At 35.8% G+C, this 23,141-nt stretch overlaps 4 protein-coding genes and 1 non-coding gene across 6 annotated transcripts; 2 read left to right on the plus strand and 3 right to left on the minus strand.

The window, feature by feature from the left end:
• Nucleotides 1-82: 82 nt before the first annotated feature.
• Nucleotides 83-3,050, minus strand: LOC125205028 (protein ABCI12, chloroplastic). Its single transcript, XM_048103826.1, has 7 exons — nt 2,641-3,050; nt 2,074-2,190; nt 1,657-1,893; nt 1,012-1,176; nt 797-872; nt 522-586; nt 83-324 (listed from the first exon to the last, which is right to left on the minus strand). The coding sequence occupies exons 1-7, from the start codon at nt 2,956-2,958 to the stop codon at nt 181-183; spliced, it is 1,122 nt and encodes a 373-aa protein (XP_047959783.1). The 5' UTR covers nt 2,959-3,050; the 3' UTR covers nt 83-180.
• Nucleotides 3,051-4,151: 1,101 nt separating this feature from the next.
• LOC125205026 (mitogen-activated protein kinase 15-like) lies at nt 4,152-8,479 on the minus strand. Its single transcript, XM_048103825.1, has 10 exons — nt 8,044-8,479; nt 6,626-7,031; nt 6,413-6,540; nt 6,266-6,325; nt 5,997-6,146; nt 5,739-5,894; nt 5,432-5,643; nt 5,234-5,344; nt 4,970-5,133; nt 4,152-4,883 (listed from the first exon to the last, which is right to left on the minus strand). The coding sequence occupies exons 1-10, from the start codon at nt 8,065-8,067 to the stop codon at nt 4,579-4,581; spliced, it is 1,716 nt and encodes a 571-aa protein (XP_047959782.1). The 5' UTR covers nt 8,068-8,479; the 3' UTR covers nt 4,152-4,578.
• A 2,969-nt stretch (nt 8,480-11,448) lies between these two features.
• LOC125205029 (ribonucleoside-diphosphate reductase small chain A) lies at nt 11,449-14,442 on the plus strand. 2 transcript variants are annotated; one of them, XM_048103827.1, is made up of 9 exons: nt 11,449-11,802; nt 12,250-12,410; nt 12,879-12,927; nt 13,017-13,143; nt 13,382-13,447; nt 13,523-13,639; nt 13,713-13,875; nt 13,962-14,032; nt 14,102-14,442. In XM_048103827.1, exons 1-9 carry the CDS (start codon nt 11,628-11,630, stop codon nt 14,271-14,273), a joined length of 1,101 nt encoding a protein of 366 aa, XP_047959784.1. In that variant the 5' UTR covers nt 11,449-11,627; the 3' UTR covers nt 14,274-14,442. The 2 variants fall into 2 exon arrangements, with proteins under 2 accessions (XP_047959784.1, XP_047959785.1); XM_048103828.1 differs by having other exon boundaries at nt 11,452-11,802; nt 14,118-14,442.
• On the plus strand, nt 12,544-12,647 carry LOC125208728. Its single transcript, XR_007174208.1, has one exon. It is a non-coding gene; the product is annotated as a U6 spliceosomal RNA (small nuclear RNA).
• Nucleotides 14,443-18,053: 3,611 nt separating the features above from the next.
• LOC125207419 (DUF21 domain-containing protein At4g14240-like) lies at nt 18,054-21,586 on the minus strand. The gene is made up of 13 exons (XM_048106749.1): nt 21,194-21,586; nt 20,526-20,602; nt 20,314-20,397; nt 20,107-20,220; nt 19,918-20,001; nt 19,778-19,849; nt 19,593-19,660; nt 19,311-19,398; nt 19,164-19,237; nt 18,721-19,081; nt 18,599-18,645; nt 18,426-18,507; nt 18,054-18,359 (listed from the first exon to the last, which is right to left on the minus strand). Exons 1-13 carry the CDS (start codon nt 21,429-21,431, stop codon nt 18,267-18,269), a joined length of 1,482 nt encoding a protein of 493 aa, XP_047962706.1. The 5' UTR covers nt 21,432-21,586; the 3' UTR covers nt 18,054-18,266.
• Nucleotides 21,587-23,141: the final 1,555 nt, after the last annotated feature.

Consider the following 23,141-nt stretch of genomic DNA (forward strand, 5'->3'; position numbering starts at 1 on the left):
TTAATGAAAATGGGGTGTTTTTCGTAATGTGATGCACATCTGAGTGAAATTAGTGCTTGTGAAATACTACTTGAACAATACATTTAACTTAATAAAGATAAAATAAAAGGGAGCAAGGTACATGGCCTGTTCATAGTTACAGCAATTATACAACAGACAGGTTTGAGTGCTGCTAGTAAGCTAGAATCTTGGCAAAGTGGTGGCACATACAAGGCCGATGAGGCAAGAGCAAGAAATTATATTAGCAATCTTTGTAGATGAGCCGGCTGACAGAAAAATGCGATAAGAGTTGCAGTCTCCACGGAAACCTCTAACGATCATTGCCTGCAAACAAGTGAAACAGCAATGATTAGGTTTCTACAGTACTAAATTTTAAACTTCTTGGAAGTTTGTGAAATGTTACAAATCAACACCTTTTAGTAGCATACTAGTAGAGGAGACCATAAAAATGGAGTATGCCGATGATATAAAGCTTAAGGGAAAGAAATAATAGGAATTGGAGATGTAAGAACAATACGAACCTGGCTTATCTGCTCTGCGTGGCTATAGACATTCTTGAAGATCCTTCGGATGTATGTGAAGAAAACTGCAGAGAAGGTTTTATAAGAATCAGCTCCTAATTGAGTACGAAATGACATGTATACAATTATAGATAGATGAAAAGAATATACACGTGACAGTACTGAGATGCTTTTTCAACTAAAATATTAACAGAATTCCATGCCCAGAATGTTTTGAACATAAAATATCTTCAGCAAAAGGAGACATAAAGTAGATAATTTAAGTTGGAGAATACCATCTACTGTCTCAAGTGTTGTTAACTGCTCCCATTGAATCCTACGAGATACAATACCCAGGGCCACATTGCGAACCTGCCATGGCATAGAGGAATTTAAAAACTATGACATTTTTTCAAGAATAAGATATGGAAAAACAAGAAACTGCCTTTACAAGAGTTTGGCAGAAATGATCAACTTTCAAAATCAACTGATAAAACCAAGCCTATTTTACCTCATCGAATACCAAATTGATGAATCTTAACGAGAGTAGTAGAGTTAGAATGACTTCAGCCACTGGGACACCACAGTTCTTCAAAGGAAGAATAAACCATTGCAAAGCAAATGCAAGCTGCTCTGATGTTGTGGTTGTCAAGCAAAGGCTAGCACTTTGGAAGATCTTTCAGGAAAATAATGTAGTAGTATGAATTAGTAAAGTGAGAAACTCAATATTAAATTATTAATTAGCATCTGCCAAATGAAAAATGTACTAAGTATAATATTAGTTGAGTGCATGATTTCAACAATATAGCACGGTTACACCGAAGAGGTTTGTTTTATTTTACGAACTGCGGAGAAGAAACGACCTAATTGATTCAGACTTCACCCAACTATTTGGATATCTAACACATTTCAAGATTTACTTGCCTTTTTCATAAGTGAGCCAAAATCACTTTGGATGTATTCAATATCTTCCAGTGAAGAAAAAAAACCTCCACTAAGTATTTTATCATTTTCAAGATTTCAAGATCTAATACACCACATGGAACTAAGGTCTATTATAACACAAGATCGTGCATAAATATATAACACGGAGACAAGGAAATAAATCATTTTACATAAGCATCCATCATATTATATAGAGCCAAGGCAAACTCACAGTGAATGTTAAACAAGCTGCGGTAGTAGCAGCTGACAAGCCTTTACTTGTCAGCTGTAACGGCCCAAACTTCATTATCACATATTTATAACCTTCATAAGATGCGGCAAGGTTTGGTAATCCCGTCACTGAAGATGGTGGGCTTCTCGATCGTAAAAGGGAAGGTGCACTGTCGGTGCTTAACCCCAACAAAACAAACAAGATACCACAGAGCAAAGTCACTCTCCCCAATTGATCCTACAATAATATTGGACATTTAATAAGGCAGTTTCCCTGCATAAAGAAAAGTACTATTACTACAAGTATGTTCCAAAAGAGAAGTACAAGCTACATATTCGAGTATTCGAAAAAGAAACTAACTTTTTCCACTCATATGTATGTGAAACAGTTACCATCTAAGTATGTGACTGGCCTTACCTTCCACACCTCAGTCGGCTGAACCCACACAGACAACAGGGCTAGATAGACTACCACCCCCACACGCACCGTCATATCTGCTTTCGCTGGTAAAACTACAAACGCGAGCAGCCATGCCTACAAAAACAAGAGAAACAACATAACTACAAACTATGTGGGATCTGTTACTGATAGCTTTAAACCATCAAAACACTCTTAAAACAAAAAACATACTATTAAATGAAATCAGAAACAAACTCCCACTATTACTCATGAACACACTGAGCTGGGCTTCCTAAACAAGTTTTATACATCAAGCCTTCAAACACCCGCACAAAAGTATTTAAGTACCTTCGTATTTTCATTCTTTTTAATTTAATTCGTAAAGTATAATCTCTACCCTCGACTATCGACATAGAGAATGCAGATATGTTACCCTATTTCCAACATAAACAAGACCACAGATGGTAGAGAAAGGGGGGATCACCACTGCTTAACCAATAAAAGATGCAATTTTACAGGTTTAACCAACAAAATAATGCCCTTGAGAAATTTATACACAAAATAAATAAATAAAAAGAAATATACCAGCTTGATTCTAGGGTCGACGCTGTGCAAGAAAGTGGTGGGAGAAGATATGTATTGAGCAATGGGACTGGAGGTAGCCCCTGATATTGCTCCAAACACTTTCTCCGCACCAAACAGATTACGGGGCAGCCATTTTTCCCAGCTCTTACTGCCCCCAATTTCATCATTACTAACCTCTGCACATTTAATTCGAGGTTTGAGTGCTACGGAGCGGCGCTGCAGCAGCAATTGTGCGTAATTTCTGGCGGAGTGGAGTGAGCGAAGAGGTGGTGCTGTCGCTGGAGGTCTAGGGTGTGAGACGAGGAGCGCCGGATACATCGGCGGCGGCGGGGAGAATCGGAAGGTCAGTTTTTTCGGAAGTGGGAATTCTGTTATTTCCGATTTGGTTTAATTATCCCAACTTTTATTTTCTGCACAAGAAAAGATTGTTATACTAGTAGTAATTTATAATTTTAAATAAATTTATTTACGTTTATAGTATTTAATTGAAGTTGCAGTCAATGATTAGATTTTATTTATTTATTTTTTTAAAGAAAGCTGGCCCAGAAAACTGAAGAAACTATTGCAAATAAGAAACACCTAATCTATCATGTAGTAGCCAAACATTCATATCAGTGGAGGGCCATCAAGAAAATGAACTCCTTTATGAGCGCTATACGCAGTCTGCAGCAAAATTGTCTTCTCTATGCACATGTTGAACTATCACCTACTCAAAGCCTTGTAATAAGCCACGCAACCTCTGCACAATATTAACAGTTACCTCAAAATGCCCCATAATCATGGCAACTCCAACAGCACTATCACTTTCCACTACTAGCTTCCGAATGCCCAAATTTTTTGCCAACTGGACTCCATGGAAGAGACACCAAATCTTTGCTGTCAAAATTGAACAAACCCCAACATTAGCTACAAACCTAGCCCTCCATGCTCCTAGCTCATCACGGATAAGACCTTCCCCAAAAAGCAAGTCCAGCTCCCCCCTTTAAAGACGCATCTATATTTAACTTAAGAAAATCCATATTTGGAGGTCTCCAACCGATCATAACAGGCAATTTAGCCACGGCCGCATCCAAATTATTCATTATCCTAGCTGACTCCACTATCTTAACCAAATTAATGATCTTACTGATAATTCTCGTCGGGCTTTCCCTATCTCCTTTAAAAATAAAGTTACATCTTTTCTTCCACAACTGCCAACAACCTATTCAGGGTTAATATTCCAACAACCTATTCCGAACACCGTCCCCCACCTTACTTCACTGCCCATCAAAACTTTAGAGTTAATATTTCGAATAATCCATATTTTACATTATGCATATCAATTTACGGCAGCAATTAAAAAACAACTAAATTCTAATGCATAATGAAAGACAATTTCAATCACTAAATCAGGTGAGATTAAACATAAAGATCATTTTAAGATACTAATTAGGACATTTTAAGATCTTTTAGTTGCTCAGATGAACTTTTTTAATCCCTAGATTTGGCCATTAATTGGTCAAAATCGATAATTCACTGCATAATTGGGAACATAGTTTTGACATTTAAATTATTTACCCAGAGTCACATACACTTACACAAACAAAGCATGAAGTTCAGAAAGCAAACATAAATTAGCAAATACTAACCATTAAAATTTAAAACTACATAACAATACAAGATCAGTTTGTCATGGCATTCTTTGTTAACTTAAAAGCTTCCTTCTACTCCTCCATCTTCTTCATCTTCAATCTACCTCTCACTAGCTACCTATATCATCTTCACCACTCTGAAGCACTGATATGGGGACTGTATTCATACCCTGTGGGGCCCGTCAACGGAGACATCGCTGCATGCTGTCGAACGTATCGAGCTCCAGCCGACCGAATTCAGACGAGTTCCGCTGCTACCGAGTCGCATTTGGAACCGTTTCCACCTTGCCATCATCGCAGCAAGAGTTTAGTACCAGAGGCTTCCGGCTCCGCCTTGGGCAGCAGCAACTTTTCTTGACATGTAGAGCTCTTGTTTGCGCTGCAGCGCGTTAGGCCCTTCACCCATGGCGCCTTCTCCGTCTTCGGCCTTGCAGGGAGCGTGCTTCCTCGGGTACGAAGGGTTAGGAGCGATGTATTGAGGATGCATAGTGGGATTTCTCGTCGTTCTGCGCTGTTCGTTTGGGTCTACCGGTGCTGGTGGCAGTGCCGCTCCGTAGTTGTTGTATCGTGGTGCGGGGCCGGTGATCTTACCCGGTCTTGTGGCAGACCTTGCTGAGATACGAGAGACGGTCGCCAAGTTACATCTTGTGTTTCAGATACGCATATACTGATACAGCACCGATGTGAAAATGTCGTACCTTGGATATTATTTTCGGGAACTTGGAGAGGCAACCGCGTCATTGGAATTGCATACGAGCGATCAGCGTGTGGCTTCTCGACATCTTTAATGGAGCACCTGGAGAGTTCGTTGGCAACTTCGCTCATACTTGGATTAGCATTACCCGAATACAGTACAGAAGGCCTGCAGCCATTGACATGTTTTAGATCCCTCCACGATTAGCGCAACAGTTATAGTGCGAGACAAAGTGCAGACGATGGACGTAAATGAGAATCGTGTTTACCTAGGCAAAGACGAAGATTGCTGTCTCTCAGCAGGCGGAGCAGGAGCAGTACCTCCATTTCTCCAATGCTCCTCAAGAAACGCAAATTGCTTCTTGAACTTGTCGACAGCACTGACGAATGAAGATACGATCAAAACACGTTCATATCAATGAAATACGAATGCCAGCTCTGGGAATTTCGTGGGCAAAAGACAATACCTTGGATACATGAAGCTCGTAGGTTCTGCTCCATCCAAATGCTCTTTCAACATCTTCGGGTGATACTCAAGAATCTCGCGGTATATCAGCTCTCGAACGTCATCCTTCGTGATCCTTCTCCTCTCAAACTCAAATTCCATTTTGGTGACCGGTTGTGCAGAAGGTTCTCTCTCTACTCTAGCTAAGTTCCGGAAGTATGGATCTGCAAGAGCCTGACAGCTCGAAACAAAAAAATTTCACAAACTCGAACTACAAAAGACAAGCTCTGATCTATAAAAAGTTTGACAAAGAGAAAAAGTATCAAAACCTCCTCAGCAGAAGGTCGGTCCTTGGGATCAAAAGCGAGCATTCTTTGTAAGAGACGGAGAGCAAAGGGATCAGCATTCGGGAACTTGTGAGACAAAGGAATCGCCTTCTTCCTTCTCATACTGCTTAAGTACCTACGAGCCTTCTCGTTTCTTATCTGCCATATTATATGATACAATCGAATTAGCTAACTTATGTTCAAGTTCTTAGACTCTCACAACCACCCCCAAAAACAAAACAAAAAAAAAAACCGGCGTACCCTTGCTATGGTTTCAGGAGGTGGAGTTCCCAACAAATCAGTCATGAGGTCTAATTGATGAACAACGTTTTTTCCGGGGAAGAGAGGTTTCCCAGTCAAAAGTTCAGCAAAAATACAGCCAATGCTCCAAATATCAATCGCAGGTGTATACTGCAAAAACGGTATAAGAAAACAAACATCAGAAAATTTGCAGCACTTTCACCACATTGGACTTGTGGATTTTCTAGCCGTAACAAATTTGCAACGAGTAATCAGTCCCTAACTTATACCTTGGAGAAAAAGGATCCACATAATTCCGGAGCTCTATACCACCTTGTTGCAACATAATCCTACAATAATATAGATGAGTCAGAGAAGATATTTAGTCGATGCAGAAAACAAACAGAAGTCAAGAAAATAATGAAGAAAAGGAATACCGTCCAAAATATTGCAGTTGGAGTATCATTGAAGGCCACTCTAGCAAGGCCAAAATCACAAATTTTCAATTTGCAGTCGGCATTTGCCAAGATGTTTTTGGGCTTCAGGTCACGATGAAATACATTAGCTGCACATAAAACTTCTAGTTAGATGAAACAAGTTAACAACAAGGATTGCACAGTTCTATTTAGAGATTGTAGCAGTCCTATAACCTGTATGAATATATTTCATGCCACGAAGAAGCTGATATAGGAAGAATTGGTAATGTTCTGGAGTCAAGTCGTCGTTGGCTTTGATGACCTGGTGGAGATCGGACTCCATCAGCTCAAACACTACGTAAATGTCCTTGAACTCTCTTCTAGACGGGGGCAGCAGAATATGCTTGATCTCCACAATGTCTGGATGTCGGAGAAGTCTAAGAAGCTTAACTTCACGAAGAATCCGTGTGGCATCGGAGACATGTTCGAATATGTCATTTATCTTCTTGATTGCAACCTTTTCCCCTGTACGTGTATCATATGCTGAGCAGACGACACCATAGCTACCTTTCCCTATTACTTCCTCGATTTTGTATCTGCTTCCTTCACCATATTGTGTGAAGAAATCCACATCTACGGACTGAAAAGAAATAGATGACAGTATATACTTTATTAGATGTGGAGAAAAATGAGAATTGAGAAAACACGGCAGTGAAATGAGGAGGCAGAAATGGACACTGTTCAAAATTGATGATGAAGAAAAAAGGGCTTTCAACGGAATCAAACTAATGACGATCCAGATGAATGACTGTATCACCATAGATTATGAACTTATGATTGAGTTCTCGAACAAATACGATATACTGAATTTTGTAGATTGGAGACATTAGAACTAAAGAAAATGTGTGAACTACAATCTCATTAAAACAATGTAACTTCAAGTGTACACGAACCTTTATATAAAGATAGATCTACGAGAAAAGTTAAAGAACATAAGAGTGAAGAGTCATGCAAGATTTAAACTAAAGAAAAATCACTTTTATCAACACAAAATCGATGTCATTGGAATGCCCATCATTAAGTGGTCTATTATTCTTGGCAAAACACGATCATTTCACGACGGGCCAACAACACAAATAATTTCTTTAAATTTGAACAAAACCTCACACTTTGAATTCTATCTCACAATACAAAACCCCCAAGTCCTTCAGATTTTCCATTCAAACCAGAACCAACTAAGGAAGCTTGAATTTTGAAATTACAATTGCTAGGATAAACTTAATCACCAATAATCACAATTACCTAGATGAAGAAAGTAATCATGATTTATAAATCAATCTACTTTAACCAAGGTGATGTACCAAAAGAGAAGATCAAGAAATTGATGCAACTCCAATCAAATGCTAATATAATTAAATAGTGTGATTATGCACACGAAGTCCAAAACATTCTCAACATAAAAAATCCTCCATACAAATCCTAACATCTCCCATCTTATTGAACACTTTAAAATTGAATCACAACAAATCTCAAATATTCCAAAATCAAATCTTTGTGAAATTACACGAATTCTGAAATCAAACTACATAATTCCAACTCAGTATAATCCAATAAATTAAATCTACAAACAGGTGAAACTTAAAAAAGATTACCTTTTTCCGATGATCAGATTGCATATTATCCGAAAATCAGCTGAAATTGAATTCCCCAATATGGATAAGAAAGATTAGATCACAAAGAAACCAGAAAATGTTGACTATTCAGCAAAAGAGTCGAACTGAGTTTGGATCGGAAAATGAAGTGAGCACAGAAATGAATCAACGAATTTGGAAGAAATCTCAGATGATATCTCAAGTGAAAACCCCCCAAGACATGAAGAGAAAGGGAGAATTAGACGAATTCGAGCATAAAACTGTGATCTTGAAATGGGTTAGCAGAGTTGAAGAGTTCCCCTTTTTTATGGGGCAAAGCGAGAAACAGATTTTTTTTTTGGAGGGGCGAAAGCGTGTACGAGGAATGAGAGTTATGTAGCTGTAAAAATGGAGTTTCCTAAGCCGATGTCGATGATCTCTAACGCAAATGGGGAAAAGGGGCTTTTGCAAAGTGAAATTGAGTTGTAGAGAGAGCGAAGTAAAGTGGATAATGTGTCTGAAATTAATTACCACCTAGTCCACCAAAATTTGTTCCATTTTTATCCATTTTCGTCCGTAAATTTCATTTTTATTATTTTGATTACATTTTATTATAAAACTAATTTATAAAAGTAAGACCCACAATTCATTAATTTTTTTAACTCATTTCTTAAAACTCGTGCCGGGTCAAAATGAGACAAATTTTAGTTGACGGTGATAGTATTTATATCAACAAGTATTTATTTCAATTTTATTTACTAGTATAATCTTTGCTCTTGTAAATTAAAGCCAATTTTATTGGATTAAGTATTAGTATTCATTTGAATGCAATAAATAGTTCTCCACTCATTATAATGGCAAATCCAAATGGAGGAAATTTATGTAATTTTAGAATTAAACGCATTAAATAAAGAAAAATCCCAAATAACGATTAAGACACATTATGAATAATTATTCCTTTAGGAATTTTCTACTTTTAGTTTGTAAAAGAAATGGAATATATTTCTTATTTATATATATAGCTTATCAAAAAGATGAGATACTTTTATATCTTCCCATATAAGAGTGGAGGAATCTATTATTCGACAAAAGATTATTTATTATGCTCTATCGCACTAAAAAACATAATCTTCGTTACTACGTGTATTCCAAACATTCAACGGTGAATACATTATTTGTAAGAAGAAAATAAAGAAATCAAACCTCACCATATTTCTATATTGAAATTTAAAAAAGTGTATCAGATAATCAACTTTTAATATTTATGATAATACATTATTTGATTCAAAAAATCGAAATGTTATGAAACACTAATGGCCGATGCATATTATCAATTTATTTTCGAATTTGAATTAACATAATAAAATATTAGTATTAGTTTAAATATAATATGAATATAGTACTCCCTCCGTCCCAAAAAGATTGTCCCGTTTCCTTTTTCACACTTGTTTTGCAAAAATAATAATAAATAGTTAAAGTAGAGAGAGTAAAGTAAAAGTAAAAGAGAGAATAATGTAGAGAATAGTCTTACTTACATTATTCTTTCTCTTATTTTACTATCTTTCAAATTTATCTATTTATTATTATTTTTACAAAACGAAACAAAAAATGAATTGGGACAATCTTTCTGAACGGAGAGAATAACATTTTATTATGATCTGTCAAACGTGCTGATAAATGTATTAGTCTACATCTACACCCTTGAGCCACCTCAAAGGGCAAGTGTATAACACTATAACTCAATAAATATAATTAGGAATATTCGTGCAAATGTCTATTAATCGAATTTCAATAAATGTGATATTCATCATTTTCTTCACACGCTCTTAGGTGTAATTTATAAGGATGCATCTATATAGAAATAGATAGACTTCATTTTATATTAATGTGGGTTTGAATATTACATTAATTATAATAGACGAAGACGGTGCCATGTGCACATCACATGGCTTAGTTGTAAGCCTATCAAAATAAATATGGAGTATAATTTATTGTGGATAAATATATTGTCATTATCATATCAATACTTACTATACTATACAGAAAAAACGCGTTAACTTCGAAAAGGTTAATTTCTTTTGCTAATTGCCTATTTAGTCATTACTAAGATAATATATTATTTTTGTAAACCTTTTTAGTACTAATATTATTTCAAAAGTTGTGAATGCATGTTATATGCTATCTCAAGTCTTTTCCACTATCTATCGATTATATAGAGTAGTACAAAATAAAATATAGTCAACGTTTCATAAATATAGTGTTACTGTCATTTTCACAAAATAATGGCGTTATTAATTACTTCTAATTTATACTTATTAGACTGAGTGGTATTCTGATTAGGAATTCGATTACTTGCCATGATCAAATAATGAAAAAAAAATACAAATTGCCATCACGTTTGGTTTCTTTCTTTTTTATTAATACATAAGGTATGTTTCAACATTTTTCAATAATGTCACAAGATCAACTTTTCAGCAACACACTATACAAATACAACCATCTAAATATGACATCCATGGATAATGTATAGCCCAAAGCCTAGACCGTATCTCAGGCTAGAAATCTCTCACATCATCATTCCCTAAAATTTTGATTAGTGTAGGCTTCAATAACTCTATCATGCCCCCAAGTCAAACCTCAAATATTTCACAATGTAATTTTAAAATAATAAATAATTGATTACATAATTAAACATTAATTTATTTTGACATGTTGTGGTGGAGATTGAAATTCAAAATGAATAAGAAATGTATTTATAGATAAAAAAATGGAATTGGAAAAAGGAGAATGATGTCCACATAGGACCCCAAGTGAGTGGCGGACTCCGACCACTCCCTCTACAATGGTGCACCAAGCAGTCTACACCTCCTCTCACACTCGACCGAACCTCCAAAATCACGGTCCAACCCCTTTTCTCCCTCCCCCTCCAAAATCACCGGTTTCAATTGGATAATTGGACTAGTATTTTTATTTATTCTCTCTTTCAAAATTATTACTAAAATACATATAAATTGACTTACACAATATATAACTTGATTATCCACTTATTAATCGAAGAGTAAATACAAATTGAATTGATTTAGTCGTCAGATAAACTAGTGGTTTAATTTAAAGAACAAGTCTCGTAATAATGAATTATTCACACATAAATAATACAATAAAAATGAAAGACAATCAAATTGTAAACGAAAAAAAAATGATCTTGAGTCATTAAGTTCTTATTTATGCAATCTTAATTCATTAGCATTTAACAGTTACCTTAATAACATCGAAATAAAACGAAATTGGTGTCATGTGAAAAAGACTTTCTAACCACCTTAATTAAAACCCACAAAACTTCATTGGCCATGCAAGAAGACACGCACTCAATTCCAAAGATATATAAATAAAAATTAAATCTTGATGACAAAAGGGGAAATCTTTTCGATGGAAGATACTACTACTAAAATTGTCGTTTATATCAGCAAAGGGTTTTTGTAGGGTTTCACTCTTCTCCCACAAAGAAAGATATAGATAAGAGATACCTCAACACTGTAACACTACTAACACAAAGTACTTCTCTTTTGTTTCATTTTTTTTGTTTCAATTTCTGGCCAAGAAAAGAAATGGGTTCTTTGAAAAACGGAGAAACAGAGAGAAGCTTGTTTGAGCAGAAGAAAATTGAAGACGATGAGGAAGAACCCATTTTGATGGAGCAGCCGCAGAGGTTTTGCATGTTTCCTATCAAGTACCCACAGCTTTGGGAGATGTACAAGAAGGCAGAAGCCAGTTTCTGGACTGGTATTGTGTGTGTGTGTGTGCGTGATAAGCAATTATGAATGATCGTGGTTAAATTTCTTGAAAAGATCCTGTTTTTATTTGTTACGGTTAATTTGATTATATTTGTGCTATAATCCAATTCATCGAATTTGGCATTCTTTTGGGTTGTTTTGTATGATTTGGGGAGTGCTAAATCTTGATTTTGATGATTAGTTCCAAAGATTTGACCTTTTTAGCATTCGTGTGTTGTTTTGATTGCGAATATAGTGAAATCTATTTAGTGGTTTTGCTTATCTAAAAGGGCTATAGATGGAAATATGTATTTCAAATTTAATGATTAATGATCAAACTTGATTCAAAACTGCATTTTCTGTCTCCTCTGTTTTTAGGATACATATCGAATGCATGTTTTGGTTCCACATTATGTTGCTCTTGGTGTGTTTTGACACAGAAAATCTTGATTTTCAGCTGAGGAGGTTGATCTCTCACATGATGTGCAGCAGTGGGAAGCTCTGTCTCAACCCGAAAAGCACTTCATAAGCCATGTGTTAGCATTCTTCGCTGCTTCAGATGGAATCGTTTTGGAAAACTTGGCTGCTCGTTTCCTCACTGATGTTCAGATTGCAGAGGTAATTAACGATTATGCAATTAATTTTCGGTAAAGAATCCTATGACTGAGACAAGATACATATGTTCATTGCCTGGCTGTGAAACGAGTTGCAGTATCAACGGAATTGATTGAATTTCGATAATATAATAATTTTGTTAGGATGTCGACACCAATAAAATTGGAACAATACAAAGAAGTTTAGTATGACCCTTGCGCAAGTATAAAACACATAAATCGAGAAATAGTAATTTTTATAGGATGCCACTTTCTGAAGCTTCTATGATAATTTGCATACGAGAAGATATACATTGCCAACTATTTAATCCCATTTTTCCAGCTCGATAGTTTTGAGGATTTGTAGGAGAATGTGTATCGATGATTTCAAAAAGTGAATCTGTACCAACATTTTTCTTGATAAGGAAAGATTCGAGTATGTTAGTTTATATCTTAAATGGCTGATATAGATTCATATGGTCATTATTTATAGGCTCGGGCATTTTATGGATTCCAAACTGCTATGGAGAATATTCATTCCGGTATAGATCCTTTTAAGCATTCTGATGGTATTTTGGTAGCTTCCATGCTTCTTGAAGCTGATTCTTGACTTCTTAATGTTTTCGTACAGAAATGTATAGCTTGCTCTTGGAAACATATATCAAAGACTCAAAGGAGAAGAACAGATTGTTTAATGCAGTCGAGAACATCCCCTGCGTTGCACAAAAAGCCAGTTGGGCCTTGAATTGGATTAAAAGGTATAATTCGTTAATCACTAGGATCAGAGAGTTGCCTTGTTTAAATTTCTCATTGATTAACTATGTATAGAACATTTTTGACACCTCCAAGCTGTCCCTAGACAATGTATTTGGCTTGCTACGAGCATCAAGTCTCATTCTGTTCTGCATCTGCACGTCTTATTTCTTAATTCACAATTTTATACGTGTTGTATTACCTATAAACATGTGGATAACCAACGCTAACATCAACGTGCAGCACGAGCACATTTGCTGAGAGACTCGTTGCTTTTGCCTGCGTTGAAGGCATTTTCTTCTCTGGAAGGTATGGCCCCGCCAGGTCCATGTTGTTCATCCATCTCTCACCTTTTGTTAATATCTAGTTTCCTTCTATCATCAGCTTCTGCTCGATTTTTTGGCTTAAGAAAAGGGGATTGATGCCTGGCTTGACGTTCTCTAATGAACTCATTTCTAGAGACGAGGGTCTGCACTGTGACTTCGCCTGCCTCCTATACTCGTACATCCTCCTCTCCTACCCAACATTAGCTATGAGAACGGGGAGTTAATCCCCCGTTTTTCAATTTCTGCAGGTTACTTCGAAAGCAACTGAGTTGGCAAAGGGTCCATCTTATTGTAGAAGAAGCTGTTGAAATCGAGATTGAATTTGTTTGTGATGCCCTCCCTTGTGCTCTCATTGGTATGAACTCGACACTGATGAGCCAATACATCAAGTTCGTTGCTGATCGACTGCTGGTACCCTCTCTCTTCACTAGGAAAATATGACCTTCTTTGGCTCTATTACATATCTCCTTTCATCTCTCTCTCTCTCTCTCTCTCAGGTTTCTTTAGGGTGTCCGAAGGCGTACAATGTTGAGAACCCTTTCGACTGGATGGAAATTATATCGTTACAGTAAGCATTGTGAAATATGAGATTGATATATGATCTTGAAATCCAACTGCATATTTTTATGGTGTAAAGGCTATTACTTGAACAGGGGAAAAGCCAACTTCTTCGAGAGAAGGGTAGGCGACTACCAGAAGGCGTCCGTCATGTCAAGTTTGCAGGACGGCTCCAAGAATTTCGAGTTCAAGACGGACGAGGACTTCTAGAAGCCGCACTCGTCTTCCTATTGATAGGTACCACTACTTGATGCTGAATAAGGGCATCTATATACTCAGAAACATTTTATGTGAGTTTAGCATTTATCAATTGCTCAGATTCTTGGAAACAAACATAATTCAAATAGTATGTAGATAATAAATGCTGCATTATCAACAGTATAGACATATGCAAATCAAAAATATCATCTATTATTCTAATTTGATTTCGTATAGGAACAGTAGTAGTTGTTTTTGACTTAATGCTTTTCCATTTTTGTTCTTTTCACTTATTAGTGAAGTTTTGGAATTTTGATGCTTCTGTTTTTTGTTAAAATTTTTAGTACAAAATTATGAATTTGTTATGTGTTCTGTAATTTCAAAATACACACATACAGATAAAGCGACTTCCAATTGTATTGGAAGCCTGTGTAAATCAAATAGTAGTATGATTGTACTATTCAGTAAGTTTCATGGATTTTCATTACTCATATTTTTTCACCATCGAAATCAATACGGTAAAATCAAAATTAGTTTCCATCACATCATCCTTTATAAAATATAGAAAAATCTTTATAATGCTCAATGTATTACATATATAAAATTTAAATAGTTTATAATTAAATAAAATGGTAAATGGATTAAATGTCTATGCCAAGTTCTCTTTTTTCCATTAATTCTCTAATATATTTAATAATAGAACTGTTAAAAATGTAAACTGGACAAAAAATTATAATAGTTCTTGATTTAAAAGGTAAGAAATCAACTTTACCTTAAAACAATTAGACACAAACTTACTCTTACTTAAAAAACGAACGAAAAAATAATGCATGTTGCAATCTCAACAAAATTACTCCCTCGTTCCTTCATAGTTGAGTCACCTTCGTTCCTTCATAGTTGAGTCATTTTTCCATTTCGGAAAGTTTCCTCATAGTTGAGTCATTTCCATATATAGTAATTTTTTCCTATTTCTTACTTTACTCTCTCTTACTTTATTATCTCTACTTTATTCACTTTTTACTTTATTATCTCTACCTTTTTTTTCTTTCTTACTTTTTTATCTATTTATTTAACACACTCAACATTCATTTCTTAAACTCCGTGCCGAAAAGTTCCGCCTCAAAACTATGAGAGAACGGAGTGAGTAAAAGAGATAATGTAATTGTAACATTTTAAAAAATTATATAATTAACTAAAATCAGGTTAAACATTATGTTATTTGCTATTTTTCGATACTTAATCATAACCTTGAAAATATCAACAACAGTAACATCCAAAATATTTGTGTCAACAGTTCAACACACATGCCAACTTAAAAATAGGAACGATGTGACTGTGGTGTCTCACTTAGTCAAATCTTTTAAATTACAGATAATGTTTCCAACTTTCCCCCATGCATTATTGTTCTTAAATCTTCATCCCACCACTTACAAAATCAATTACTCCACTAGCTAGCTACTTAATTACTCCAATCACCTAAATTAAGTGTATTATTTTGAATTTGATACAAATTTTAATATAAAGAAAAAAGAAATTGTAAAAGAAAATTGAAATATACTTTTCGTGGAAGGAGGAATTATTATTATATATGCATGCAGATCATGACTGCCACCATTTTTGATCTGTTTGTCTTTTCATATTCAATGTTTTCTTGATCATGAGTTGAAAATTAGGGCATTATTTTAGTGGCAGAAACAATTCTTGTCCCAATGTTGTCAACACAACCCTAACACTTGTGCTGTTGTGAGTGGGCAACAAACCATGCATTTTTGTCTCTTAATTTGGCTATTGAACTCACTAGAGGACCAACTTGTCCTAAAATTTAGAGATATTTTTATTTTTGTGAGGTTTAGGTCCACCCCTTATCATCTTGTATAGGTGTTTGGTAAAAGAAAATCTTATCTTTAGTTCTTTTTGAATTAGCTTAAGATAAGATAATGAAATGTTATAGATAAAAGGAAAAAAGAAAAGAAAAATCTTCTCTTTGTCCCCTCCTTTGTATGACAATAAGGGTCATAATTAAAAGTAAGATCTAATTAAGTTTGCACAATTGAACTCCCCACAAATTAATATGTCACTTAGATAACTCAACGGAGACTGAAGAAAGCTAGTGTACAAATATGTTATGGAGTCACTGAAAGAGGTTTTTTTCTTCAGCGTGTCGCTCTTAGATTCCCCCCTCCATTTCGAACTTCTGGATCCGACACTTGCCTAAATCATTTTACTAATAAACTATCTCTAACTATCAATCTAGTTATCTAACAACAAAAAGATGGACCCTTTGGAGAGACAAATTGGAGCAATAATTAGAGGCTCATGTTCATTTGTTGGGGTCTAGAAAACTCAGCCTTATATTCATAGACACACACCGATATAAGCGGGGGAAAAGTCGAAAAGATTGCTTTCATGAATGAAGTCCTTAGACACACACGGTTGTCACAAATTGCAATGATAAGTTAGTATTTTATTTGAGAGTGTAGATAGGGTTTGTTGCACGTGATGTCTAAGGACTTTTAGGGCACATAGTCCCCACAATGTAACCTCAAACTCTGCATCCAAACCTCAAGTTCGAGCCCTATAAATTCTAGCACAAGTTCTTGCATGGATGCTCGAACTAGGGTTTTTGAGATTAATCGAAGCATCATTCCAAATCAGCGTTAAAGAAGAAGAAGAAGGTGAAGATGGCGAAGAGGTTTGAGAAATTAAGGAGGATGGTGAGACAAGTGAGAGGAAAGCTGTACATTGTTAGAGTTTGCATAACTATGCTTCTCTCTTGGGACAAGTATTCTTAACATGTAGCCTAGTTTTAAGGGTTTTCTTCTTCTTTTTTGTGGTAGTGTAAATTCATGTGTAATAGGGTTTGGTCTTGCTCTAAGTAGTTTGAGCTTTTTAGAGTTCTCTCTCCACTCCCCCTCCCTCTCGTGCATAGATTATAGATACATGCAAATTATTAATCAGAAAAAAAAAAAAAAAAAAAAGTAGTAGAAGCAATACTACTCAATTTAATTCTTGTTATGTAGAAGAATGGAATATATATTACGTCAAATTACAAGCTTAATTTTGTAATAATATATCAAGCGGTGTGCTGATTATATACTAATAGTAGTGTTGGTTGCTCTATATTATTATGCATGTTTATTGCTCTATATTAGAGTTCATATCAGAACAAATTAACAGTGAAGGCGGCTGCCAATATATAATATTATAGTAATATATATAGAGAGAAGTGGGGTGAGGGGTTCAAATGTGTGTGATGATAATGCTATATTGTTCAATTTGTTTGATTATCATTGTTTAATAAGTATAAAATAGTACTTAGTATCAAAATATTAAGAGACGAGATCACCACTTCTCTCACTAATGGACTTTTCCATGAATGATTTCTTAGTCTTATATGTCCCTTTCAAATTATTCTCGAACCTCCGAGATAGCGTATTGGCAAGTTTTCTTCTCTCATTTTCAAATTATTAAATAAATATAGTGTGAATTTTCTGATATATCGTGTGGGAAAAATCATATATAGCTACAATCGTAAAATATAGTGTGATTAATAAAATCGACACTCATAAAAGTTTAACTTTTCTAGTTATTTTAGGGAGGAAAAATGTGTATCTTTTTTTGCTTGATACATTTTTAAAGCATTTTTTCTTTTATTTCTTTTCTTTTTAGATTGATACATATTCAAAGAATTTTTTTTTGTTTTTTTCTCATTTATCATGCACAGCCATATAACCTTTAAAAATTAAAACCTTAAACGAACTAACCCATGTATTTATTCTTTTGCATTTATCGGTTTGCAAAATGAAAGAGAGATGGTTAAATTAAACAAGATGTATATAAACAAAACATATCATATATGCTTGTCTCGAGTTAGTAATATATAAGCATAAATGCAAGAATCTCAACAGATAAAGGTAAGGCAACATAGATTTCTTATTCCACATTGCAAAATTTAGGGCCATACATATAAAGAATTAACACTACTGCACAGGATATGGAGTTTCATCTCTTGCCCAAAATCACATTGCAAAATTTACCGCGTCTTATCATCTCTTCGGCTCACCAACGCTGCTCAGCACCTTCGCGGAAGTGGTGTCATCGTCCCCTCCTTTTTTCGGGGTCAGCCCTTGCTTGGGTCCCTGTGAGAGCATCTATTAGCCGAGGCAACGGAACACTTATTTAAGTTACTCGATGAGTCTACTTACAGCTCCTTTTTGGGCCGTTAACCTCCTGATTGAAGGGGCTCGTGCTACTGATGAAGCAGCTGCAGCTGCTGCCACGCGTATCCTGCAGAAGAATGTGGAAAGCAGAATTCAAATATACGTATATACGCAAGTGCATATGCATATCGTGTCTATACTCCGGTTTCAAGTACTACCTTTTATGGACATCAACGTACTCATCCGTCTCATCGACAATCTCCTCCTGCATCACAAAAGAGAAATCCATGAATTCAAATACAAAGGGATGGATTTTGAAATACGATGAATCTCTCTCTACCTGTAGAAGTTCTTCGAAAACATCTTCTAAGGTGATGATGCCGATGACCTCACCATCTTCAGACTCATCCGGAGCAACCAACCCTTGCAGAACTGCTTCATTATACGCGAGGTTAGCTTTGGATGCCGGCTTTGAAACCTTGTCAATGTCAACGACAACAGTATTTGAAATATCTTCTTTCTTTGTTAGCAATGGGGTGGTTATATCTGAATCTCCGTTTGTGGGTTCATTCCCCTCAGACTTCTCCAAAATCGACGGAGGTCTTTTGCTTTCTCCTTTTGGCCTCACAACAGCTGCCATATGGCTGCTACCCTTTTGAAACTCGTTGAGTATGTCGTAAAGGGGCATATCTGCAGGAACACTGGAAAAGCAACGGCACTGATGAAATCTGAAACCGTAATAGTCAATTATACAATGAGCATGTCGATTGTTCAACATCATACCGAGGAATTCTTCGAATTGATACAGCACTGACAGGGGTCTCTGTTTCTGCTCTCACGGTGAGAAGGCTTTTTACCTAATATCGCTATTCGTGTGAGAGTCGAGCATTAAGGATAATGATATAGTGAAGTCCATTTTCGGAATCTTACCAGTAAAAGTCCGATAATGTTCCTTGGATTTCCAGAATACACAGGGACACGGCTATGACCACGAGCCAGAACCTTACCAATTGCTTCCCTGAGAGGACAAATCAAGTTATACGATGTTTTTCTCGAATAAATAAACAAACTTATGTAGACTGAATGAAAACTCAGACATTTTGAAAGGCATATATCGATGTATCATATATGCTTTACTAACGAAGCTTGAAAAACGCTGTTCCTATCTGAGCAATGTAAAGAAATCTTTTCTATCAGGCAAGGAATTCTTACCAGTCAAGCTTCGAGTTAACATCCAGCGAAAATGTTGACTCAATTGGCGTCATCGCCTCCTCGGCAGTCTGGTCGAGAAACAGTAAAACTAGATTAGATAAAGATGCTTTCATAAGATTAAAATTGAGATTACTCTACATCGAAACAGTTAACAGTGGTCCTATGGATCTCCGCCAACACCATACCTTCTCTGTCAAATCTAGCGCTCCACTAATGATTGTTGTCTCATCATGCGTTAATTCACCGCCTTTTCCGGCCTGAAAACAAAAGAGAACAGCTTAATTCGGTCGTGATCAATGAGTTGAGCAACTTGCAAGTGGTTTACCTCCTGGCTGTGAATAGAAACGAGAGCTTTCAGCTGAGCCCGTCTAAACAGTGCATCATTGTGTCCTAGAACCCAATCCAGAACCTGAATTCATTGAATGACCAAATCACGAGTTTCAATCGATTTAAGATCAAACTTCAGCATTGAAAGCCAGGAATATCTAAAAACACATTGGCAGTTGATAATTACCTTGCCGATTGGGTAAGCAATCGGGTAGCAAACGATCATCAGAAAACGAACAAGCCACACACAGTTAGCACCCACGGCGAGACCATATCTAGTGCATATTGCTTGAGGGATGACCTGACAACATAATAAAAAAAAATCTCATCAGAGAATGAACACCAAAAAGTGAGAGTCGGAAGAAGGAAAAGCTGAACACGTATAAATCAATACCTCTCCGAAAAATAAGACAAATGTAACTGACAGTATAATGGCAACATACTGATTGAAGATCTTATCTAGGTATAGAGGAAGTGCCTGCAAGTTGCAAATAAAACGAAAGTAAGCATATATTCAATACAGAGAATATGCAATTTGGCTTGTTTCCGGCTTCTTTGAAGACTGAGAAACACATATCAGAACAACATTATCAGGGGAAATCGTACCTCCATTGCAGCAGCATTACATAAAAGCAATGTCACAAGAAGCTGATGCTGCTTCTGAACCACAGGAAATATCGCAGCTGATGAAAAATTGACTAGGTTCAGATTGAAGGGTAAAAAGGTACTCATAAAAAAGAGAAAGATCCTTCAAAATCACTTTGCTAAGATATACTCTAGAGCTGCAATCCCAACTATTAGTTACACTTCCAACATCGGCTAAGCAATAAGTGTAAGTCAAGAAAATCGAGATTTCAGTATTTGCTTCTCCCATCTTCATCCTATTATCATCCCAAATTAACCTTTCAACAGCTAAGTAAAATATAACAGTGAATCATCACAAAACTTTCAAAAGCAAGATCCAATCTTTATCCAGTTTCAAAGATACCCTAGAACTTCTTCTATCTAATATATCAACATTTCAAGAAATCCAATGCCTCCAATCATATCAAACCGCAAAAATTCCATCTTTACTCAACCCCCATCAATTTATACAACTAAAATCGATCATAAGCCTATAATTCCAACTACCTCAAAAAACAAAAATCAAAACCAGCTCAAATCAGTCACAGAATCAGTCATCACATATTCACAATCCAAAACAAGAAAAACATCGAATAACCAAAAAAAGATTCAAAATTTTGGAGAGATAAAAAAGGGATAGTGTTTCTAACCAGACTGTTTCTTCTCGGCGGGGGTGCCGCTGCGCTGGAGGATCTCGAGCTCGACGAGGCCGAGCGACATGAGGCCCAGCGTGAGGCCCGACATTACCCCGGCGAACATCACCAAGATGCAAGATATTCCCGCGTATACGTACCACCAGACGGTGCCGAACTCTATCTCCGATCCTAACATCCCACCGCCGTTCTTCAACGCTATCGACAGCAGCGCCGCCGCATTTACAAAGTGCATATTTGTGAGCTCCGGTGCCAGCAGTGTGATGTGAATTTCCGGTTTGAGTCTATGCGTGATGAGATATCATCGAGCGGAGAGAGAGCGAAAAGGGGTAGTTGGGATTTGCAGGGTGTGTAAGAAAAAAAATTGTGAGAGGCGCCCAACTAGTCAATTAGGAGTAGACACTGATTTAGATTCAACAAAATATATCCATTTACAGACTAATTTTGAATCAACAAAATATATCCATTTCCATTTTTTGCACTCAATATATGAATTTGCTATAGCTTTAAAATTATTACTAGTATATTAAATAAATTTTAGCTAGCTATATATTTCATACAATAAAGCCTAATGTGGAATATTTATAAGAAATATATCATCTTTAGAATATCGAAGCACAATTTTATGGAATAACAATACTAGTTCTTCTTGAATACTAGTCACACTGCTACCCAAAATTTGCACTTATGGACAAGTCAAAGTAGCGTGTATGGTCAATGTTACTTCTATAAATTTATAGATAAACAATTACTAAAATCTCGTATTTAGATTTAACAAGTACAAGTATTAAAATATTTATCACTTTGTGGTTCAAATTAATATAATACTATACATTAGTGTTATCAGTCATCCAAAATAAGAATAACTTCATATCAACATTGTATATGATAGATTGTCCACGTCGATCTGAGTTATGTATCTTACTTTAACAAGAAGCCAACTAGCCAACTGAAAAAGTTTATGTAGTAATCATGAGTCTATCAATCAATTTAAAATATAGAAGAATGACTTGTTTATTCAATTATTATCAACAAGTGAGAAACCACGTAACATAAATATTTATTCTCATTCATTAAAAAAAAGTTGAATTATGGAATAAAACAGTATAAAACATACTCATTTTCTAGTATACCCACTTAAGATAACTCACTTTCTATTGTGGTTGTCATAGATAAGATAACATATTATTAAAAATAAAAATAATTTTATTTCTATTTCTTTTCTTCTTGTTTATTATTCATTACTTTGTTACAAAGGTTATATCGCCAACCCCAGGCGCCCTCCATCCCCAGCCTGACATCAGTAAGGGGAGTTAAATTACGGTACTCAGTAGCCCACTAGAGGGGAGAGTTCAACCCACTCTCTCACCGGAGACCCACCTCCACAGAGGCCTCACGCTTGTGCCCGAGAGGTGGCAGTCTCCTCACAGTGGTAGTGGGATTCGAACACCCGCTCATTGTTACAAATCTCCACCTCTGGAGCCAACTGAACTAGCCCTTTACTTGAACATATAAAATAAAGTTGTATTCCATGCCACCTAAAAAAAACGGGTCTATCTTTCTTAGAATGGTATATAAGTTGTATTTTGTTTAATCTTAATTTTGAAAAAGGTGGAGACTAATATGAGGATAATATTTTGACTAAGGGACATATTTATCCATTTTTTTGAAGTTATAAAAATTAATTATATTACATTTTACTTAAATCAAATTAATATCTAACCAATATTATTGACTTTTATATTTGACTGTAGTACATATACAAAATTTCTATTATATGGTCGGATCACAGAAGTTGTCGAAATAACTTGATAATATAAAGAAATGGTGTAAAGGAGAAAAACTGAATCACATGATAAGTGTGCAGCCTTGATTGTCTGAGTATAGAAGAAATGGAATCATTCGTAGGAGTATTTGTTTATTCTGTAGATCCGAATATGTATTG

The sequence above is a fragment of the Salvia hispanica genome, chromosome 2 (assembly GCF_023119035.1).
Source record: "Salvia hispanica cultivar TCC Black 2014 chromosome 2, UniMelb_Shisp_WGS_1.0, whole genome shotgun sequence".
Lineage (NCBI taxonomy): Eukaryota > Viridiplantae > Streptophyta > Magnoliopsida > Lamiales > Lamiaceae > Salvia > Salvia hispanica.